We start from the raw sequence: 20,614 nt of genomic DNA, 5'->3' as shown, positions 1-20,614 counted from the left end.
TCTATGTTCCAGGTTATCAGGTTATATGAGAAGCCTGTAACTAGTCAGTAGTCCAACTGCTTTGTTCTTGTGTGTCCCTTTTTAATAAATTCCCAAGACTCGATAATAGTAGCATATTAGACATGAGTAAATCTGTTGTGCATCTTTTCTGTTTTGTTATAGTGGGAGGGTTTAGTTGGAATTTATGATGGCTGGTTGGCTGCATAACAGCAAAGAATCCCTCAGATAATCCATACTCCCATTGCAAATATGTGTTGCTAGGCAATAATCATTGCACAGTGAATTTTAGATATTGTTTGCATTTAAATTGCCCAGAAAAACAGGTTCAGAGGTAATTCACCACTGATTTGTCTTAATAACCATGTACATTCTCTTTTTTACAGACAGTAAATGTATATGTACAGGATGGAGGAACCGATTCCATACCTGTGAAAGTGCTGAACTGTGATACTATATCACAAGTAAAGGAAAAGATAATAGACCAAGTCTATCGAAATCTGCCATGTTCTCAGTGGCCAAAAGCTGAGAGTGTAGTTCTTGGTAGGTGGCTACTTGTGATATTATATTGAGCAGGTGAAGCATGTTGTGATTCTGTATTTTCCCCAAAAAAAGTATATAAAAGCAATTTGTTGCGGGGTTGGTTTTTTAAAAAAAAAAAAAAAAATTGAATTCATGTTCAGCTGGATGCAAAATTACAACATTTTGCAGCAATCTTAATATGCATTAAAAATTACTGCTTTCTTACAGAGTTCTTTTTCCTGACTCTTAAAGTTTTGATATACTGTCATTAGTGTGCAAAGAGCCTATTAATGACTGTTAGCACAAATGTATTCATGTCTTGACAGAGTCAGTATCTCAGGTGCTAATTAATGTGATAATGACAGCATGGACAATTAACTGATGGAAAAGTAATGATGCAGTTTCAGAAACTGGTACTGATTTTGACTTGCCTTTATGATGGTTATTCAAGAGTTATAACTTACAGGAGCTGCATGTTGAGGAGTTGATGAGCCACCCAGCTAATCCTCCTTGAAGGCTTTTAAAATTGCTGTTCTCAAGAAAAAAAAAAATTATGTAATGTAAAATGCCTAATATTCTCATAATAATTGTTCCAATTAATAGTTTTGCAATATCTTCATTACTGACTTAATCTGAAAGTACAGGATGCAATTCCTGCTCTTAGAAAATCCTACTGAATTCCCTAAAAATGCCTTGTCTATTCTGTGTGAAGTCCTACTCTATTTTGGACTGATAGCAATTTGTATTATTTTTATATATATATATAATTTATAGTATTTATGTTATATATAGTATATTATATATATAATACATAGAATTATATAATTTTGTAATATTCTATTCAAAAGAATGTAACTTTGTATAGAAAATAATCAGAACTCATGTGCATGGTTAGGAATAGCTCATGCAAACTTCTGTAATAAAGACCAACCTATTAAGCAGTAAAAAACACACATCTTGGCATGTGCCAAATTACTTCTTTTAATGTTGCACAATGCTTCGCTGGTTCTCTAAACGGAAACATTCTTGGAGTAGTTATTTTTACACATTGTTAAAAACTGGTTTTTTCTCATTTTAATTACCCCTTAGAGTGGCGTCCAGGTTCTACTGCACAGATCCTCTCAGACTTGGATTTAACATCCCAAAGAGATGGCAGATGGAAACGTATCAACACACTAATGCATTATAATGTAAGGAGGTGTTTCAGAGCAGTTGTTCGCATCTGTTAACTGTTCTCTTGTAATAAATAAAATCTTTATTTGTTTTTAGAGAAACTTCTGTGCTACATAAAGAAACAAAAAAACCCCTAGCTCTGGGTCTAGGCAATAAAAGCTCGGAAATATGAAAGTCTAGGTCAAGACATATTGCCTGAATGTCTTACCAAAAACTCGTCACCTAAATGCCATACTTTGATTTCGTCATCAGTGCAGTGTCCAAATCCAGATTCCCCTTTGAACATTCTAAAGCTCCTTTTGTTAGGTCTTGTATTCATCTCTTCTGTTTTCTGCCACTTTCTACCCCTGAGAATTGTCTTTGTCCTTGCTCTGCTGCTAAATAGATTTTGGGTTGGTCTGGTTTGTTCAACAGCCCAGTCAGGAGAGCAGATGTTGATGCTTTTGTACATTCTATTTTAGGTTTCGTACTATGCACTCTACCAAGCACTTGAAATGCACTTATCTTCCTTTGTATGCTGTTTATTGCTTTCTTACAGCATATATTCTGATTAGGAAATATAGAGTGAGTTAGTTTTCCTTCAAAAAACAGACAAGTCTGATTCTTCATGATAAGCCCCATTTTTGTACAAAGGGTGCCTGCACCAGATTGGTGAACCCCTTAAGTCTTGGAGCTGTTTCTAGCATTTTCAGTAATCTTAGAGGAGGTGTTGATGGCATGTCTTAGTAAGGGAAGGGGAGGGAGTATGTTCTGAATTGCAGAGCCAGTTGCCAAAGAAGCCTTTGAAGGGCAGCATTATTCATAGGTCTAGATTCCCTGAAAAAGATCACAGAAACTGCAGTTTAGGTTACGAGAAATAGGTTCAGTAGTGTGTACTTCTTTCAAATAACATCCTTGTGTTTGTATTTTCAAAGGTCCGAGATGGTGCCACGCTCATCTTATCAAAAATGGGAGTTTCCCAGCAACCAGAGGATAATCAGCAAGATGTCCCAGGGGAAAGTAAGTATCTTGTGGCCTCCCTACCTCCCAAGATGACTAGAAGTCAAAACCCACTCAAGAGGAATGATACCGCTCTCTTGATCTTATTTTTCGAGCACGTCTGTGGAGCTAGATATTCCCCACCAGACTACATGGGTCTTATTTGTTTTGTGTTACTCACTCTAGACTTGCAATGGTTTTCTTTGTCCTCATTATTAAAACCTTAAATAATGGGGCTTTAACCCTAATTGCTGTGCATCCATACTCCAGCTTAATAGAAGGCATTCTTAGCAAATATTTCCTTGCATATTTTGTTTCCTAATCCCACTACATCTGCAGTCAAACCATATGTTTCATCTGTGCAAAGCTTGATTTCTTTTTCTTCTTCTTTCTTCCTTTACTCACTTTCCTCTCCACGTTTCTTCCGCTAATTAGACTGAGAATTGAATGCAGTGTTCTAGATGAGCCACAACAGAGACCAGCTCCCCTTTCTGTGACATAATGGGTCCGACGCCTTTTTATTATTGCATTTCTTGCAATTAATGTTGCCTTGCAAGCTCATCTCTGTAAATTCATATTTTGTGTCTCCCTCCCTTTGAGTGATGTTTCACCAGCTACGCTAGCTTGGTTTTTCCAGGGTTTGTTAGTTGGCTTCATTTATTCCATACATGTTTTCTCCTTAGATGCAGCGTTTTCCACAGATCCTTTCTTCTTTGTGAGATTTGCAATCCACTGTAAATTAGTGTCAGGAATTCCCATATAATGTTTCCTCTCTTTCACATCACTGTTGCAGCTGTTTCATAATTCTTGCATTGCTGTTTACTACAGTATGCTGGACTTCTCAGCACGGAAGACAACCTGTTAGCTTGCAACCTGTCTTTTAAAGCTTTTATGTCTACATGTTAGTATTCTATCTAGACCAATTTCCTTTATCTCAAAATCTCTTGAGACACAATATCCATTACAGACTAAAATGCACTCAGATTTTTATGGAAATACTTACTTGAAAATTTATGTTCTTGTCACATGTGTTTCCTTTACATTTAAGATGTTCGGTTTCTCTATGTTTTTTTATCCTTATATTCAGTTATTTTACAAAAGGTAGAAGTTAGATTTATGGAACAGTAATTGTTGAGATCGTTCTTCCTTCTATGAACTCATTTGATATGCTTTTCTGTCTAGCACTTATTGCAAAAGCTTCACTTAATAGTTTCATTCCTTTAAACAGATTTACTGATCTCAGATTTAATAGGTTTCAAGGCCTGGGCAGTCACACAGATTGGAAATAGTATGCCAGAATTGTATATTTTTCAAGAAGATGGGTCTCAGCTGATAGCTCGGGCATATATTGCTATTTAACTTAAATGTACAGACTTCCGTTTAATTTCTATTGACTGTTGGACAGGAAATTAGGACAGGCAGAATTACTTGCCATTTACTTTTTACTCTGTCCTCCTGGATGCTTTCTGTTGAGACTCTTCCCAGCATCCTTGAAAGGTCTTTTAATTGTCGTGGCTATACCTTGACTGCTATCCTCTCACCCCTTTACTGCAAGTGCCTGCCATAGTGGGCCAAGTGGTGGCTACTCTGTCATAGCAGGTGCCAACCCAGCATGTTAACTTAAAAAGTCATCCATTTTAATAAAGAGAACAGTGAAGTGCAGCCAGTGAGCTGTTTCCTAGTCCCTGTTCAGTTCGGTAGCACGAATTGCGGAGATAACTGGTGAGACGGTAGTTGCCTCCACTCTAAAGAAGTGGAGTGGACCATGAATGGAGCTTGATGGTGTCCTTAGCTTGTTTTGCTTTCTTAACACAGAGCAGTGTTCAGTCACCCATTCTGGGCTGTCAGTCTTCATCCTCCCCACCTCTCTACCCTTGTGGCAGGCAGTAGAGGACCGGACCATGTGGTTTTCTTTTTTTGCTGTGTTTGTGGGGTTTTTATTTTTCCTCCTTCTCTACAATTATATCTTTAGCTATGATTCAGTATGGTGAAGCTCTTTGAACATACGTGATCTGCATTCCAAGATGAACTCCTTAAGTTATACGTGTGGCATGCTAAATTGTAAAGGAAGAGCAGACTTCTGGGGGCAGTGCTGTCACACAAGGGCTCTCATACACCAGAGAAGAATCTGCAAAGAATTGATCCCAAAGTCTGGGGTGAAGACAACTTCTGCCATGTTTATTCTCCACACCCTGTCTTGCACCATGGTAGAGTACAAATTTGGGAAGGCGATGTTTTGTGCCAGCCTAGCCCATTTTCTTTAGTGCCAGAGGGTCCTCTGAGCTATCTGGTGCCAACTTGTTCTTTTGGAAAGCTATAAAATACTACAAATGTAGCACAAAGCAAGAGTTTGCAGTAAGAGTGATTTGTGAGACACTATGCATATAAAAGGGACAGGAGAAGATCAGAGGCTTCCCCTCCCACACATACACATTTATATGACACAGGGATTTACAGGGTTGGAATAAACAGAAATCCTATCCCAGCTCTATGAAATGAGGCCTGTGACAAAGTGGTTTTCCTTTTATTCAGAGTCTCTCATTAACTTGCACCTTTTGCATTGAGAAGTGTCAGCTGAAGCCGTTGACTGTCTGCCAAAGTACTAGGCTTTGCACAGAACAAAAATGTAAAACCGTGTTCAGAGGTGTTGCTCTAAATCCTGGCATTGCTTCCATACTGCTTTTGATTCAAAGCTTCTAACAGGAAGACACTAGAAGCTGGAGGTTGTGACAAATTAAATGCAGCATCTTTTGCTTCTGGAGATAATAAATGCAATTACTAATTTGTGTCAAGATGGAGAATGGTTTCAGTGATTTCGTGCTAGTATTTCTGTACTGTAAGCTAACAGAACATGCGCTGTTATTCTGGGGTTTTTCTCCAGGTTTTTTGTTTGGTTGATTGGTTTCTGTGTTTTCATTCTGAATAAAAATAGACAGTGTTGCAGATCAGAAATACTGATCAGCAGATCTGTGTAGGGCAGCCCTTTTTTCACCCCCATGGAGCAGTCTATTCACAGGCGGGGAGGAGACTGGAAGGAAGCTAACGAGCTGCAGGCCACACAAGGGGAAAGGAGCTGTTTTGTCTCTCACCGTCTCACTTACCTCCATCATGTTTACATCATGGTTCATACCACTACAATTAGTCACCGCAGTCAATGATTGGCATTAACTCCTCCCAGCATTATTGTATATTGGCCAAAGAATGTCCAAGGGCCAAGATTAAGAGTTTGCGGGGAAGCTTTTGACTCAGTGGGCACAGTCTTCTCCCTGCTTACGGCTTGACATCTAATGTGGTTATTGCAATAAAAAAGGAGGTGTTTTGCCCTACCTTTTATTTTCTTCACCTCCTACTTTTCCATTGGGAAAAACATTATCTCACAGAGATGTTCTTTTCTCTGAGCAGCAATACTGCTGACATGTTTTGTGGCCCCATGTTTGAATTTCTCTTCCTCTTTCTTCCTATTTTTAGCAATGAAGTGGGATCTTTGTGTTGCAGAAGTTCATCTGCTTGAGCTGTAGTCTCTTAATCCCTGCTTTCCTATGAAACAACTACTATTTCACTAGTAGCCAATTCCGTCGTTGCTAAACAAACACGGGCCAAATTAAGCTGCACATAAGGGCCATTAACCTCAGTGGAAACCCCTTGGGTTGTTTCTCTTCTCTGCAAAGTTAAACTGGGCCATATACCATCAGGAGGGCAAAGAGAGGATAAATTCCTCTGAATCAAAGGAGGAAGCAGAAGCGTACCAAGCAACTGACATAAGGCTGGAAAATAGTTTCTGCTCTAAATGCATGATTTGATCTATTAATTTACAAAAGTAAATAACAGACATTGCAAAAGAAATTCCAGGCTGCAGGCCCAGCAGCAGTTCTTACTGTACTGGCAGATGATTGCAGTGAACGGTATCTGTTGCAGAATCGCAGCTGCTTCAAAATAAAGTGATAGCTTTTATTTTGTTCTTGCTTCATTCACATGAACTTCCAGGTCAAATTAAGGACTCTCAAAGGACAACGTGATTTAATGTGGGATTTATTTTTTTCCCTACCTGGTTAAAGAGAAGCAAAGGCCCCAGAAGACTGCATAGCTAGTGCTTCCCATGAGGATATATAAAGTAGATTCAAGTGGAAGTGTTGGCTTGGCCACATTGCACCTAAATATTATTTTCCCCTGAGATGTAAAATACTAACATAGGTTCAAGCTAGTAAATTTAATTTAGTAGCTGTTGAGTAACTTAATAAATTACTATGGCCAAAATTTTGAAGAAAAAACTCATGCAATTAGAAAGTGATATTTTCTGCTGTAACTGGGGTTTAGTTATGTTAGATATGTATATTAAAGGATAAAACTTAGCAGTAATGCAAAATACTTTGTGCAATATGACAGAATCACGATTTTTATAGGAAAAATAACTTTCCCATTTTTAAGTCGTCAGTGATTTTAAATGCACTGATAACTTCCACTGGAAAAGCACCATTGATTTTAGAGACTATGCCAAGCAGATGTAAAAATTCAGAAATTAAGGGAAGAACAAGCAAAACCAGGAGATTTTAAACTAAGTTTTTGTCAGAGAATCTTTTTTGAAGGGATATTAATTGCAAGTTAAAATGATTGTATCCTGTCTTTTTTAACTGTTTGTAAGAAAAGATTCTCAAGCATAGAGTTTGTCTGAACATTCATGTTGATGCTGAAGTGCAAGACTCCCTTTATTCCACTGCGTGATCATGGAACTAAGCTCAGGGACCAGGTGTGTGACCGAGCCATGGATAGCATAGTAAGGCACTGTATTCAGATGAGCTGTCATTAGCATCCAGGTTCTTACTCCTGTTTCTGCTATATGGTAGCAGACTTGATGTAAGTCTCTTTCTCTGGTTTAAGCTATGAATGCTGACAAATTTTAAAAAATCTTATTTATAATGGATTATAAAATTTGCTGCAGTCATTACCTCTGTCTGCTGGAATTCACATCCTCTCAACAAAGGGATGCATTTTTCCTCCTTTTAAGTTATAAAGTGAAGTGGCACTGGTCAAATGCTGATAAAAGCAGGTTTGAACTGAGGTACCATACTTCGAACTCAGAAGTTAGGGTAAAACATAAATTGTAATGGTGATACCTAGAAAAAAGGTTGAGATAATAAATTCTTTAATTACCACTGAAAAACTCACCACAACTACTACAGCACTATCTTTCCTTGTACCTGGAGTAGGATAAAATTGCTCTTTCTGTGGTGGCTGTCAGGTCAGAACTAGCTGAGTTTCTGTAACTTGATCGTGTCTCCAAGAATTCAGAATGGGGTAGAGTACGTCAATGTGTGGACCTCAAAAAATGCACATACTGTGCTTATGTGACCGAACAGGAGTTTCCTTATTATGTGATTCCTTCCTCTCCCTATGCAAAAGCAAGCTTTTTCAACTTAGGTTCAGCACTTCGCTTGAGTTGCGTGGGTTGGACAGGAGCAGAGTAATCTAGATCCTTTTAGCAAGAGGACAGGTATGTGCAGGATAGGGAACGAAGATCTTACATGTACTTATGTATGCGGGGCTTTGGGGTTGCTGTTTTCGATATGAGGCATTTTTTTGAATTATTGTGATTGCTGTTTCTAGGACATGCACTCTTGGAAGATGAAAATAAGGTCTGGCATCTAGTCCGGCCAGTAGATGAAATAGATGAAGGTAAATCAAAGCGGGGCAGTGTGAAAGAAAAAGAGAGGACCAAAGCTATTACAGAAATCTACCTGACCAGACTTCTCTCTGTGAAGGTAAGTCTCAGATGTGCCATGGTTACACCTTACTTCTGTGGATTTTGAGGTACAACTGAAGAAAATGATGCAAATACTAGTCGTGTGTTTGGCTGCAGTTTTGAATGTGTCATACTTACAAGCTGGTGTTAAGAACTTCCAATGATTAATATGCCCTGAGGAACATTACTGGGAAAGAGATAAGGTATAACTCCCCGATCAAAGCTGATAACCATGATTATGTGTTCATTAAATAAGATATTTTTCTTGTAAGACAAAGATGGGTATTCTGCTCTGTGCCACCTGTTTAGATAGTATTTTGTTAGGTTTTCTTTTGAACAAAATGCTTTATGAACTGCTACAGAGCCTGGTATTTTCCTATTCTTGTGTGTGACCAGTGCTGCAGTATAACCTAGAAAAATAAGAATGTTTTCCTATAATAATAGTCCTTTTAGAGTAGTTTTAGTGCTTATGCTGCAGAACGGATCACAACTTTGTGAAGCATTCCTCCTTGCAGAAGGAATTTAAAATAATGTGTTTAATGACCCTAAAGCCAGACTCCTCATGAAAATGAGAGCGGTCTGGCTCCAGCTAAGGCCATTTGTCCAAGTGTGAAAGTGGACATGAAGGAAAGCCTGCACATAGACAACACAGACTCAGGACAAAGAGCCATCAAGATACTTACATCCCTCTGTGCTGTTCATAACTCCGTTGCAGCTGCCGCTTTTGTGTTCACTATAGCTAGTTTATACATTACCAGTCTGGAGCTTTACTAACTCATGCAGAGCTGGTGAGGTGTTATGGCTGGGACCACAGCTATCCCTCTAACACATGGACTGTTGATGTGTCCTTGCTAACAGCAGAGTGGCTATGGGCTCCTTGCCTTCCTGGTCCCTGCCTGTTCTGAGGCTGGCAGCTGGAGTGACAGCGAAGGAGGGTGTAGCCCTTCAAATGCATCCATAGGGCCAACCAGCTGAGTGGGGATGAACTGCATGTGGCCTCAATGGGGTCATCTCTAAAACAAGGGGGAAATCTCTGAGGTCACAATCTCTAAGGTCCAGGCAGATGCAGGAACCCAACCAAGCACACAGTCCTTCTGGGATGCTTCACTCCTTGGGCTCAGGGGAGCTCATGGAGCTGGGCCAAACTGGGTGTCTGATGAGACCCAAGTGCTTGCCCTTAAACAAAAAGTCAAATGCTCACTGGTACTTTTTCCTCTGTCTCTTTCTAAAAATTTCATGGAGCCAGAGAAACTGGAGGTGGGAAGCTGCAAAACCATTAAAAAAATGGCTAACAATTATTTTAATGTGCACAACAACCCTGAAGTTTAAATGTATTGTATACTTAGCAATCAGTTTCTGCTTCTTCTGTCAAGCAGAAAGCACGCCTTTCTGTGCAAACTTTAGAATAGTTGGTGAAGGCACAACCTTTCAGGCTAGAACATACAATTGTTCTTTAGAAGGTCTTTACTGTGTTGGCACTTTGCCAGGTCGCTGCACTAACAAGTTGCTTGGGTTTTGTCACCTGGTACACTTAGCACTTAGGATAAAGGCCATCAGTAACCGCAACTGGATTATGGGCTGTTAATGTCAACAGGAATGAAAGATTCCTGGGTGGCACTGAGTTCATCCTGTAACACAAATGTAACGCATTTTTTTAAATTTTACTTTTAAGGGGACACTTCAGCAGTTTGTAGATAACTTCTTTCATAGTGTGCTCAACTCGAACCATGTGGTGCCACCAGCTGTGAAATACTTCTTTGACTTTCTTGATGAGCAAGCAGAAAAACATGACATCAAGGATGAAGATACCATTCACATCTGGAAAACAAACAGGTACAGTATGAACAGATTTAATCCTTGTATTGCAGAGAAATGAGTGTAATTCCCAGGTATGTCCTGGCACTCACCACAAATCAAAGTAAATGTATATACGTATATACATTTCTAATTCTCAGAATCGTTTTAATTGATTTAATATGTTTATGTGATCAAAAAGATTCCCTGTAAGCCTAGGAGCTGCAAAAATGAAACCAGCCTACCTATGGGGTTGTCGTTGGCAGACGTACCATGTCACTTTCTGTCTTTCCTCAGAGAAGAGGAAAGCAAAAGAAAAATGGGACTGGATTTACCTGTCAAAGCACAAAATCTAATAAAATATTACTCAGGTAGTTTCTCTAACCACTCAGACATCTCTTGCTATTTTGGGGCACTCAAGATTTTTCTCCTATGGGTTTTTCCATGAGATTTGTAAAGGCTTGGTTTTCAGTCACGGAAACCAGACAACAGATAGCTTGTATAAATGTTGAAATATAAAATGAAGCTTCACTGTTGTGAGGACATCAAAATTCAAAACCCGTTCTTAATTTCATGCGATTTGCTCGTTGTACAACTTTTATTGTGTAAAAAGGATTATTTATCTTTTTCCTTGCTTTGCAGCCTGCCTCTTAGATTCTGGGTAAACATACTGAAAAATCCCCATTTCATCTTTGATGTTCATGTTCACGAAGTAGTAGATGCTTCCTTGTCAGTCATTGCACAGACTTTCATGGATGCTTGCACAAGAACAGAGCACAAATTAAGCAGAGTAAGTGATTTGCATTCTACATTCTGACTATGCTCATGCCTGACAAGACAAAGGGCATCCTCATAGACAATACCCATTCTCTGAGGGGATACAGCCTTGATAGTTTCTTTTTAGTTTTATAATGAAGTTAGCATTTCACCACTTAACAGGTTGGTGAACGTGTCAGCATTACTATGTAGTTTGCCAATTAATATTTACAAAAAGGAGAAAATAGCAACTGCTTTTATAAAAGGCAAATTCAAATACTGATGATTTCATGTCCACCAATAGTTTAGTATCATCTTGCATTAATATATTTGTAACCCTCAACAGTAATGCGGTGTGTAAACTTTGTCCTTTTAGGACAAATAATCCCACCAATGTTAATAAGCATCCAGATGTTAATATCTGTAAAGCTCAAGCGCATATGAATATAAAGGCTTGATCTTGAGGGTTTTACTTTCTTTTGCTTCCTAGAGGTGTTCATAAATCAGCCAAGTTTCTCTCTATGATATATTTTTCAGGATTCTCCAAGTAATAAATTACTTTATGCGAAAGAGATCTCTAATTATAAGAAAATGGTGGAAGAGTAAGTATAGACTCTTTTCATCCTTATTCAGTGTTTTTAGGGCTCTAAGCCTGTGTAAGAGGAAAAGCGAATGCTGAGATAGTCAAAGTCAACTGCCAAATGTTAAACATTTTACACCTGAATGTTACAACACTCCCTTGGTGGTAGTGTTGGCAAGGTTGAAACAGAGCAGCGTTATGACCCAGTGCGTGTTTGTATCTGTGCAGATGGATGGATAGATTTATTCAGAACAAAATATGATGCTGTTTTCTGCAGTGGTTGTTGTTGCCCATACGATATGTCTAACCAGCGCTGCACTTCCATAACTCAGTAGAGATCAAAGCCTGGAAACATTTTTACACACACATTTTTTATTTCCATCTCTGAACTTTATTCATTTACATAATTGGCAATTCTGTGAATACTGCAGAAGATCTGCCACAGGACAAAACTCTTGCTAGCTGATGACTTCAGAAGTTTGAAGGCCTAAAGTAATCATCAGCTGCAATTGTAAATATATTTCTTTCCTGTGGTATGGCCCTGTACAGTCAGGTATGATTTGCCTCTGTTGTGAACATACTGATGACTGTTGGAAGGCAGGATTTCTAAAGGAATCATTGGTCTGTTGTGGTAGAGCATCTCCTGCATTATTAGGAGGCATATTTAAAGTAATTGCAAAATTGAAAGACAGAATTACTGAAAAAACACACTGTATTTCATTCACCTAATTGAAAGTCTGTTTTCATCTGTTTCAGTTACTACAAAGGTATTCGTCAGATGGTGCCAGTTAGTGACCAAGATATGAATACCCACCTAGCAGAGATTTCTAGGGTAAGAATAAATTCCATTTTCTTGTCCTGAAATTGGAACTAGCACAGTGTTTCTTTGTCTTCTCTTTCTGACTCAACAAGGGGGGTTTTGTATGTGCAAACATCAAATGAGATATTCATAAATCTATGAAATATTCCTGTTGAGTGTAGTCGTGCCTTTTAGCCCTTTGAAATATTGATTACTGATTGGAACCAAGAGTGGTCATCATCACTAATTATCTGAGTGATGATGTAGGTCCCAGAGCAAAATATTCAGATTTTTTCACATCCATTGCAGAAAAATTACAGCACTCTAATTGTTTTTCCTCTCCACAGCATATAGAGGATTTTTAGCATTGATCATATTGATGAGAAATAATGACTAAATTCAGAGTGATACCACAGCAAAAACTAGATTCCAGAAATGAAAGAGGAGGCCTATACACCAAACATAGCCTGGTTTAGCCCTGTCTGTACAAGGGCAATACTTCCGCTTTACACTGCATGTCAGAAGCTCACCGTGTGCTCGCTCAGTGGCACTTTTTCTTTTTGCATTTATAGGTTATCGGGGGTTACCTGTCATGGAGAAGAGCAGAGGGGTGTGGTTGATAGCTGGGGACTGTGGCTGGAGACAGGTGGAGCAAAGACACTGCAAAATCTGCTTCAGCCTTGAAAGAGCCTGTCTGCTCTGCAGCTCGGCTTAGCTAGAGGAGGCTTATGCCTTTGAAGCACTCAATTTAACTTGGAGAACCAGGAGAGGCTCTCACTAGTCTTAAAAGATGTTTAGCCTGAGCAAAAAGACAGTGTACTTACTGGCTGGTTTGCTCATTTGCTTAATTTAGTTGAAGTGCTGTAGCGTGAGGAGGATGTTTGGGAATTTTTTGGAGTTTGTTTATTTCAGTGCCCTTAAGACCTAACATCTTGCAGATCAACATCCTCATGAGAGTATTTCTATTTTCAGTCATTCACTACAAAACTCATCTGCAGTGACATTTAATTTTCCAGTTCACTTTATTTATTGCACAAATTGAGATGTATATAAGTTTAAAAGATTTGCTGATTAGAAGTAAATTCAGTAGAATGTTTTAACATTAGCAGAATATGTTGATCCTTTCTATTTACATTATAAATTATGATAAAAATTAATATGGAAGGGGTGATCGAACATAGCAAATTTTGATCAGCTCTAGAAGTGACTTTTATAGAGCAAGGAAAGACGGATGTTTCTCTGCTGCTTTAGGCCTTGGGTAATCATTTACACCAGTATCAATATTTTGCAATTCTTAATTTTCTTAACTGACTTAAAAGACTAAAGGCATAGCTAGAAGTTTGAATCCTATACATTTGAATGAAAAACACCTGTTTAGACAGGTAGAGAACATTCACTGAATAAGGTAAATGTTGGGGGGAGGGAGGAAGGGGTGACGGAAGGATTATTTCCTGCTTCATTTAAAGTCCTTTGTGTCTGTCTCCCTCTCTCGCCCGACCCTGCTTTCCATCTTCATGATTCAGATGGCTTTTTCCAAACGTATATGTGCTCACGATCCTGACGCGTTACACCTTTGCTGTAGTGATGTGTGAATAATTTCAAAGAGCTGGAGAAAGGATTTCAAACAACCATGACAGTGACAGAATCAATGCTTTAATATCTCAGCAATACGTAGATTTAACAAAGTAAATGCTTTAGTTATATATACCCATGTTGCTAACAGATGTTTCTTCTGTAGTCTACGGTTTATTGTTCAGAGGTCAAAATATTTTCCATCTCCAGTGTTAGAGTTGTAGGCAGGGTGGAAAAACACCAGTGGGAAAGCCTTGATCTAAAAATCACCAAACAAAAGTTTCTCACCCCTTTTTTCTGCCTCAACTGTCATTTAGCAAAAGTTACAGGGTACGGACCTTGCATTTGGAAATCTTGTAAATTGTATCCAACAGTTGTGCATGCGCATAACTTTCAGCTGTCTGTGATCATATTTTGACATGTTTGCTGCCTGCTTGTGTTAACAGGCACATACCGATTCCTTAAATACACTTGTGGCTCTACACCAACTCTACCAGTATACTAACAAATACTATGATGAGGTAAGTTGCGGCTGTTGTTTTCATTTTTTAATATCAATGCTAAAAGGTTATGAAGGCTAACATCAGTCTAAGGGAATGACTTCTGGAATTCCCTGGGTAACCAGCTCAAAGCAACGCTGAACAGAAAGCTCAGATTTCGAAGTTACACACTTTGCTTGGCAATTACACTGGTCAAGGGTGTGTTGTTGTAAATGAACAATTTCATTATGGGCTGTCTAGTTTTGTGACAGTTTAAAAGTGATAGTTTAACAAGATCTGGAAGAGAAATGGATTTAAAAATCGTTTCTCTTCAGTTCTACCACCCTAATTCCTAAGAATTAGGACATAAGAATGTCACTAAGCAAAAAGTAATCATCAGAGCTATATCAGGTTTCAAGCCAGCGGGGGGGTTTTATTAGGAAGAATCCATTAAACTTTTTTTGCCTGTAGGAATGGGGGCTGCCATGACTTTTTTATTAGTTAGATGCACTTAAAACTTCCATGCATGCTACTGTCCCTGTTTTGCCGTGCCAAATGAAGTGCCTGCCCAAGGTAAAGCGAAGTAGAGTAACTGTTGAATATAGCTTGATTCAAAAGCAGGCTTACAGATGCCATCCAAAATGTTTCTTAAGTTTTTCACGCCCTGTGGAAAGAGGGACAAAGAATATACCAGTGTAGCTGGGCTGTGGCTATGGCTCTCCAAACTTAATCTGAAAACAAAAAGAGAGAAGGAAACTTTTATTCAAAGGTTTCCATGGAAATGAATGCTTCCAGAAAACTCTCAGAATTAAATCAAAGCAAGTAAGAACAGATGCTGAATCAAAAAGGAGTGCAGCACATGTGAGCTCTCTTTGGTTTGTCTTGCACCTCAGCACAGTTCGCGTTTTCACTTACATTTAGCGCTAAGGCAGTGAGTCTCATCCTCAGCTTCACTGCAGCTGCTTTATACAGGAGCAGCCAGCCTGTCGCAGCTTTCAAACAGATGTAAGCAGGGAAAATCAAACCGCCCCGAGAAGTCTTGCAATGAGGGTCAGTAGGGGAAGCGGCCAGAGGAATGCAGGCCAACCCAACGGCGTTGGTTTCCTCGCCCCTCGTCCCCAGTGCAAACCGAGCTGCTTTCAGCACCTTCCCCCATGTATCCATGGCCTGCCCTCTTCCAGAAACACTCAGGGGTCCTGCCTGATAGAGGGACCGTAAAGCCCTGATTCTTCCACACTCCTGTGTCCTGCTTCCACTCATGGTTTCATGTTTGGTGACAGGCACAGGTGGAGTCACCGGTCTGTGGGACTTCATTAGTGGCAGGCCACCAAAACCCAGTGCATAGCTGCCGCTCTTCCTTTCACGTACATCACTGTGTAACAACAAGGTGCATCTGATGAAAAGGCTGCTAATTCAGAGTTATGGAGATAATCTGTCAAGAACCATTCAGTAAAATTAATCAAGGTTATTTATTTTCCGTGAAAATGTTTTAATTTGCATAAATTGGAACATTTTGCAGCTGCCCTTGTCCTTATTACTGATGCAGTGGTTCCCGGCATGCGCTGTACCTTCTGTATCTCTGCAGGGCTTGACAATGACTAAGTGGGTACATTCTAATTGTCCACATTTATATGAAGGATATAGTCACCAGCAGAGATAATCATGAATTATTTAGTCTAGATTTGAGGAGTTACAGATAGATGTAATTGTTTAAATTAAGGGAACAATATCAAATTAAATTAACCCAAACTTAAATACTTTACTAAGTGTTTATTAACTCTGTCTTGTAAAAAAGTTTTCATGCTCTAAAACCAAATCCATTAAAATAATTATTTCTAAACAGATTTGCTCCTGTGTTTGAGACTCAAATGCTATACCAGCCCTTCAAAGTTAAATTATTGGTTTGATTGATACTGACTGCATTAATCTCCACTGTCAATGATGTGCAAGAAGTAGTGAGATTCACAGGTAGCGACAGGCAAACTCTGTTTCTCTGGTTCTTGTACTTGCACATTTATACGGTATTTAAACAGAGCTAAAGGTTTTGGCTTGATTACAGTGTCTGACTTAAATTAATAAAGCCAGTTCTAGAAAAGGAACGGTTTTGCCTTGTAATACATTCTTCTAATGGTGAAATCTAATAGTTGGTGGAAAAGTTTTCCTAAAGGATGATGGAAATTAAAACCTTTTGAAACCTTTGAAATTTGATCTTGAGAAGCCCTAAAAAACTCTATTTGAAGAAGAGCCTTCTCATAACAGTTGACCTTTTCTAGCTCTTGTTTTCAAATCCCTCGTGTCATAGAGTCATACCTTCTTATATATACTCCGTACAGCTGAGGCTGCATGCAGGACGCTGGGGGGCTCCTCTGATGAGCTCATTGCTTCCTGAGCTACGTGGTACCGGGTCAGAGTCACAGCATTTCTTGGCGAGAGCCAAGGGGAGCTGCCGGCAGCCCCCTGACGCTGTGGCCAGACCACTTTCTTCCCTGCATTGCCTATAGACACAAGAGACCTTGCGTTGCCCTACCTTATGCCAGTGCGTGGACCACCCAGGAGCTTCGCGTAACCAAAGCAGATGCAGCTTAACTACTGCTGATAAACGACCCTTCAGCCTTGTAGGGTGCAACGCAAGTGAAAGTGCTGTTTCTTAAATAGCTATAAAGACGCTTTTCCCCCTGCCTGCTCCATCTTGGAATGTAATATTTCACAAGATAAAGTGCTACCTATTAATTTGCTTGAATCCCAGCATAATGGGAAACATTACAGCAACTTAGATAAAGTAACGGAGACGATCATTTTTATTGCCTTTGTGTAAAAATAGAATGTGTGTCCTACTAAATGGACTTTATCTTTGATACAGAGAGAATGCAGAAGACTCTATACAACCGAAGTAGTATCAAACACTTGGTCCGGGAACTATGTCATATATTTTAAGCTAAATGATTCTAAACATTCTGTGTTTATTTCTCCAGATTATAAATGCACTTGAAGAGGATCCAGCTGCACAAAAAATGCAGCTTGCCTTCCGTTTACAGCAAATAGCAGCTGCGTTAGAGAATAAAGTGACTGACCTTTGACTCAAAAGCCGCAATAAAGAAATCTGATCTGAAGATGTTCAAATTCATTCTTCCTGTTAAGGAAATAGTGTTCTATTTTTTAATGTATAATTACAACTTTAAATGAAATATTTCATGTTTTTTTGATAGCAGAGGTGTAATGTAAAGAATTTTTACTGTAAATTATGCTTCTAATTAAAAGCTGTGTTGTGTGTAAATGAATCTTCTGTGGGAAGGAGAGTCCTTTGGTTGGGGGCAGGGTGGGGGGTGGAAGAAGGAAAACCTATAGTTCGTTTAATTTAGTAGAATCTGAGACATCAGCATTTAGGATTCATTATACTATAGCATCCTTTCTACATTAAGCAATATTTGTACTAAGAAAACAGTAACATACTCAGAGACACATGCAATATCCCCTTTTATTTTGATAACTGGAAATTGATTTCCATATAGCTCTAAAATTTAGTCTATGCTCATAAGGAACGTTGTGAACAACATGTCTGATTTCTCTGGAAGATCTGAAAATGGGATTTGCTACCACACACGGTTCTTAATTTAATTATTTATGTCCATGGTGATGCACAGTATTGCACCCACCACAGTTGGCTGCAATGGAAATAAGAGTAATGTCAGTGTAGGAGGGTTCTACTGATAAAGTCTCATTCGTTTCAGAAATCACTGCAAAGAAGGAATTAGTCCTTAAAAATTTACAACTCTTTGTTATTATTGTGAGTTTTATGATATATGCTAATGTGCCTTACTTGTACTAATTCTGTGAATCTGATGAATGGTTTTGTAAAAAGAAGCAGATCAGAAAAAGAAATATTTATGTGCTATTGAATGACTTTTGTGTGAAAAACATGACCAGCAGAATGCTTGTAATTAGCTGCTTGCCGAGAGTGTGCTGTTTAACATGATTTGATTATGTATAATATCTTATTTTAGAATGGTTCTGATGATTTTTTAATTTGAATCTTGGAACTGTCCTAGAAATACCATCACTTGTTTTTATTGTATTTGTGATGTAAAATACTAGTATGATATTGGAAAATTCATATACCCGTCTATTGAAAACCACTCAGTCAGTTTTGAGCCTTGGAATGCTGCATTTGATTAAATACACACCATAACCCATAACAAAGAAAATTGAAATATCTTGTCAGAAAGTGTGTGTTTACAATATAGGTAAGCTCCGTACAAATCAAAAAGTTAGGTACGTCTTCTTACATTGCTGTATTGCACATCAGAGAACTTTATTCCTCTTTGTCTTGCAAGTCTTTGGCAGTAAAGTAGCATTTTAATGAAGCGCTGCCATCTGTACTCCTCCGTGCATTGTCCTGCCGAGCACCCGGACTCTGCTGATTCTCAGCGAGCTAATGCAATGTCTGCCGCCCATTCTGCCTGCCCAGTAGGTTGTCACACGGTTTATTGATTGTTATTTTTTTTCCCCCTTTTTGAAAATTTCCTAGTATGTGTCAGTGGGCCTTTCCTTCAGTTTCTGAAAATCAAAAGCCTCACCAGAACTGGTTTCCTACCCAGTAATAGGCTGGAGGGTTTTTGCGGTTTGTTTTGTACTCAACTTGTTGCATTGTGTATAATCATTCCTCAACCTGCCCGGGCTATAAGTTATTTTACACCGTTTAGGACTGAGGTACACGACTTCTACATCAAGGTGCTTTGCCAGCTACTCCTTCGTCAACAAAAGCATCCTAATTTCATGGCTAATCTGTTACTTTGTCATTATTTGTAAATCCTGTTAATTGTAAATCAAATACAATGTTGGTTTTTTTTCCACCAAGTGTCACGGGGTCTTTACTGAAACTGGGGGGCGGGGTGGATGTTAAAAGGGGTTTGTATTGCTTCCGCCAGGGGTGACAGCGCAGCAGCAGCATCCATCAGTCTGCGGTCGGTAATGGAGGAGCACAGCACATCCTGCAGATGCTGCGCCTGACATCATGCCCTTTTTATGGGCATTTGCTCTGAAAAATGAGAGTACTCTTGAGAAGGGAGGATGTAGTGCAACATCCCGTAGCGAGGTCTTCTTGCCCGATAAAAATCCATCTTGGGACCAGAAAGCCAATTAAAGTACGGCTCAGCAGCATCTCCCCAGAGAGATGAGAAAGCCTTGCTTGAGCAAGTAGGGCTTTCAGAGGGAGCACTGCGTGCCCCCCGCCATCAGTGACTTGATGCAGAGCAGCTGCAGGCAATCGTAAGCTGCCGCGGGCCGTGGCAGTGCTGTCGCAGGATCTTTCTTACCTGTTAGGCAAGCGTGTGTGTCTGCTGGCGTGTGCGTGTTCGCAATGGATCCGCTGGTCACTCTTTGGTGCCTTGTCTTACCTTCCTGGGAAATCTGCAAACTTTCGGCGCTGCAGTGCCGTCTGCCAGGGAACACGGAGGCAGATAACTGTGAGCAGCTGCAGCTACAAAGGAGACTTAATGCCAGTTCTTCAGCTTCTGTAAGTCTCCTCTCCTGAAAGCACAGAGTTGGGATTTGAATTGACAAACTGAGCTGGGTTATTTTATTCTTTCCCCTTTTGGCTAAGCTCCTCCAGCGCTTGTTTTTCCACTCTGGTGCTCTATTTTGTCCAGGCCTAGGTTTTGGCTTCAGTTTTCCCTACATTTAGCAATTGATTCTTAAAGGCTTCATGCTCCTCCTTTGGTTTCTACTGCTACTGCCAGCTGGTTCATCTGCAAGATAAAAGAAAAAAGCTCACTGGGGGTCTCCCTCCTTTTCATCTCCTCTGCAACCCCTCTAAGGGGCACTTCTTTCTTTGAGCGCGAGAATCTTCTCTCTGCACAATAGGAGCCACTCTACTCCGTAGCAGCAGCCATGAGCAAAGCTCCCCTGCTTGGACATCTCCCAGCTGTGGGTCAGTGGTGGGTGCAGGCTGTTGACCAGCACCAGCAGGTCTGAATCCCATTGCTGATTTCAACCTCTCCAAAGGGTTTGCTTGTCTCCTCACCAGCAAACAAGCAAGTGGAGACCTCAGATGACGGGGAAAGGTGCCGTCCCCTGCCTGCCTCATATGGAGTAACTCACCCAACCGAACAGAAATTGGGGGTTTTGCCAGGGATTTGCTCTCTATTCCTTAGTGCCAGGTCTCCCTGTGACACCTTACTAGATCTTCTTGCCGTTCTCTATAGAGATGCTATAGATTTATAAGCAAGTGG

The 20,614-nt window shown here is 39.7% G+C and overlaps 1 protein-coding gene across 4 annotated transcripts in view; it reads left to right on the top strand.

Annotated features, from left to right (window-relative positions):
* The window catches only part of PLXNB2 (plexin B2), a 267,942-nt gene extending 248,705 nt beyond the window's left edge, over positions 1-19,237 (top strand). For all 4 annotated transcript variants that reach the window (XM_056339913.1, XM_056339914.1, XM_056339912.1 and 1 more), the window contains 10 exons: positions 384-540; positions 1,609-1,709; positions 2,607-2,691; positions 8,272-8,426; positions 10,080-10,240; positions 10,844-10,991; positions 11,495-11,559; positions 12,294-12,369; positions 14,355-14,429; positions 17,360-19,237. In XM_056339913.1, the coding sequence (XP_056195888.1) occupies positions 384-540; positions 1,609-1,709; positions 2,607-2,691; positions 8,272-8,426; positions 10,080-10,240; positions 10,844-10,991; positions 11,495-11,559; positions 12,294-12,369; positions 14,355-14,429; positions 17,360-17,464 (1,128 nt within the window). In that variant the 3' untranslated portion in view covers positions 17,465-19,237. The remainder of the gene's footprint in view (positions 1-383; positions 541-1,608; positions 1,710-2,606; positions 2,692-8,271; positions 8,427-10,079; positions 10,241-10,843; positions 10,992-11,494; positions 11,560-12,293; positions 12,370-14,354; positions 14,430-17,359) is intronic.
* Positions 19,238-20,614: the final 1,377 nt, after the last annotated feature.

Source organism: Falco biarmicus, chromosome 5 (genome assembly GCF_023638135.1).
Source record: "Falco biarmicus isolate bFalBia1 chromosome 5, bFalBia1.pri, whole genome shotgun sequence".
Taxonomy (NCBI): Eukaryota; Metazoa; Chordata; class Aves; order Falconiformes; family Falconidae; genus Falco; species Falco biarmicus.
The sequence above is the reverse complement of the archived record's forward strand: the minus strand, read 5'-3'. Positions and strand labels throughout refer to the sequence as shown.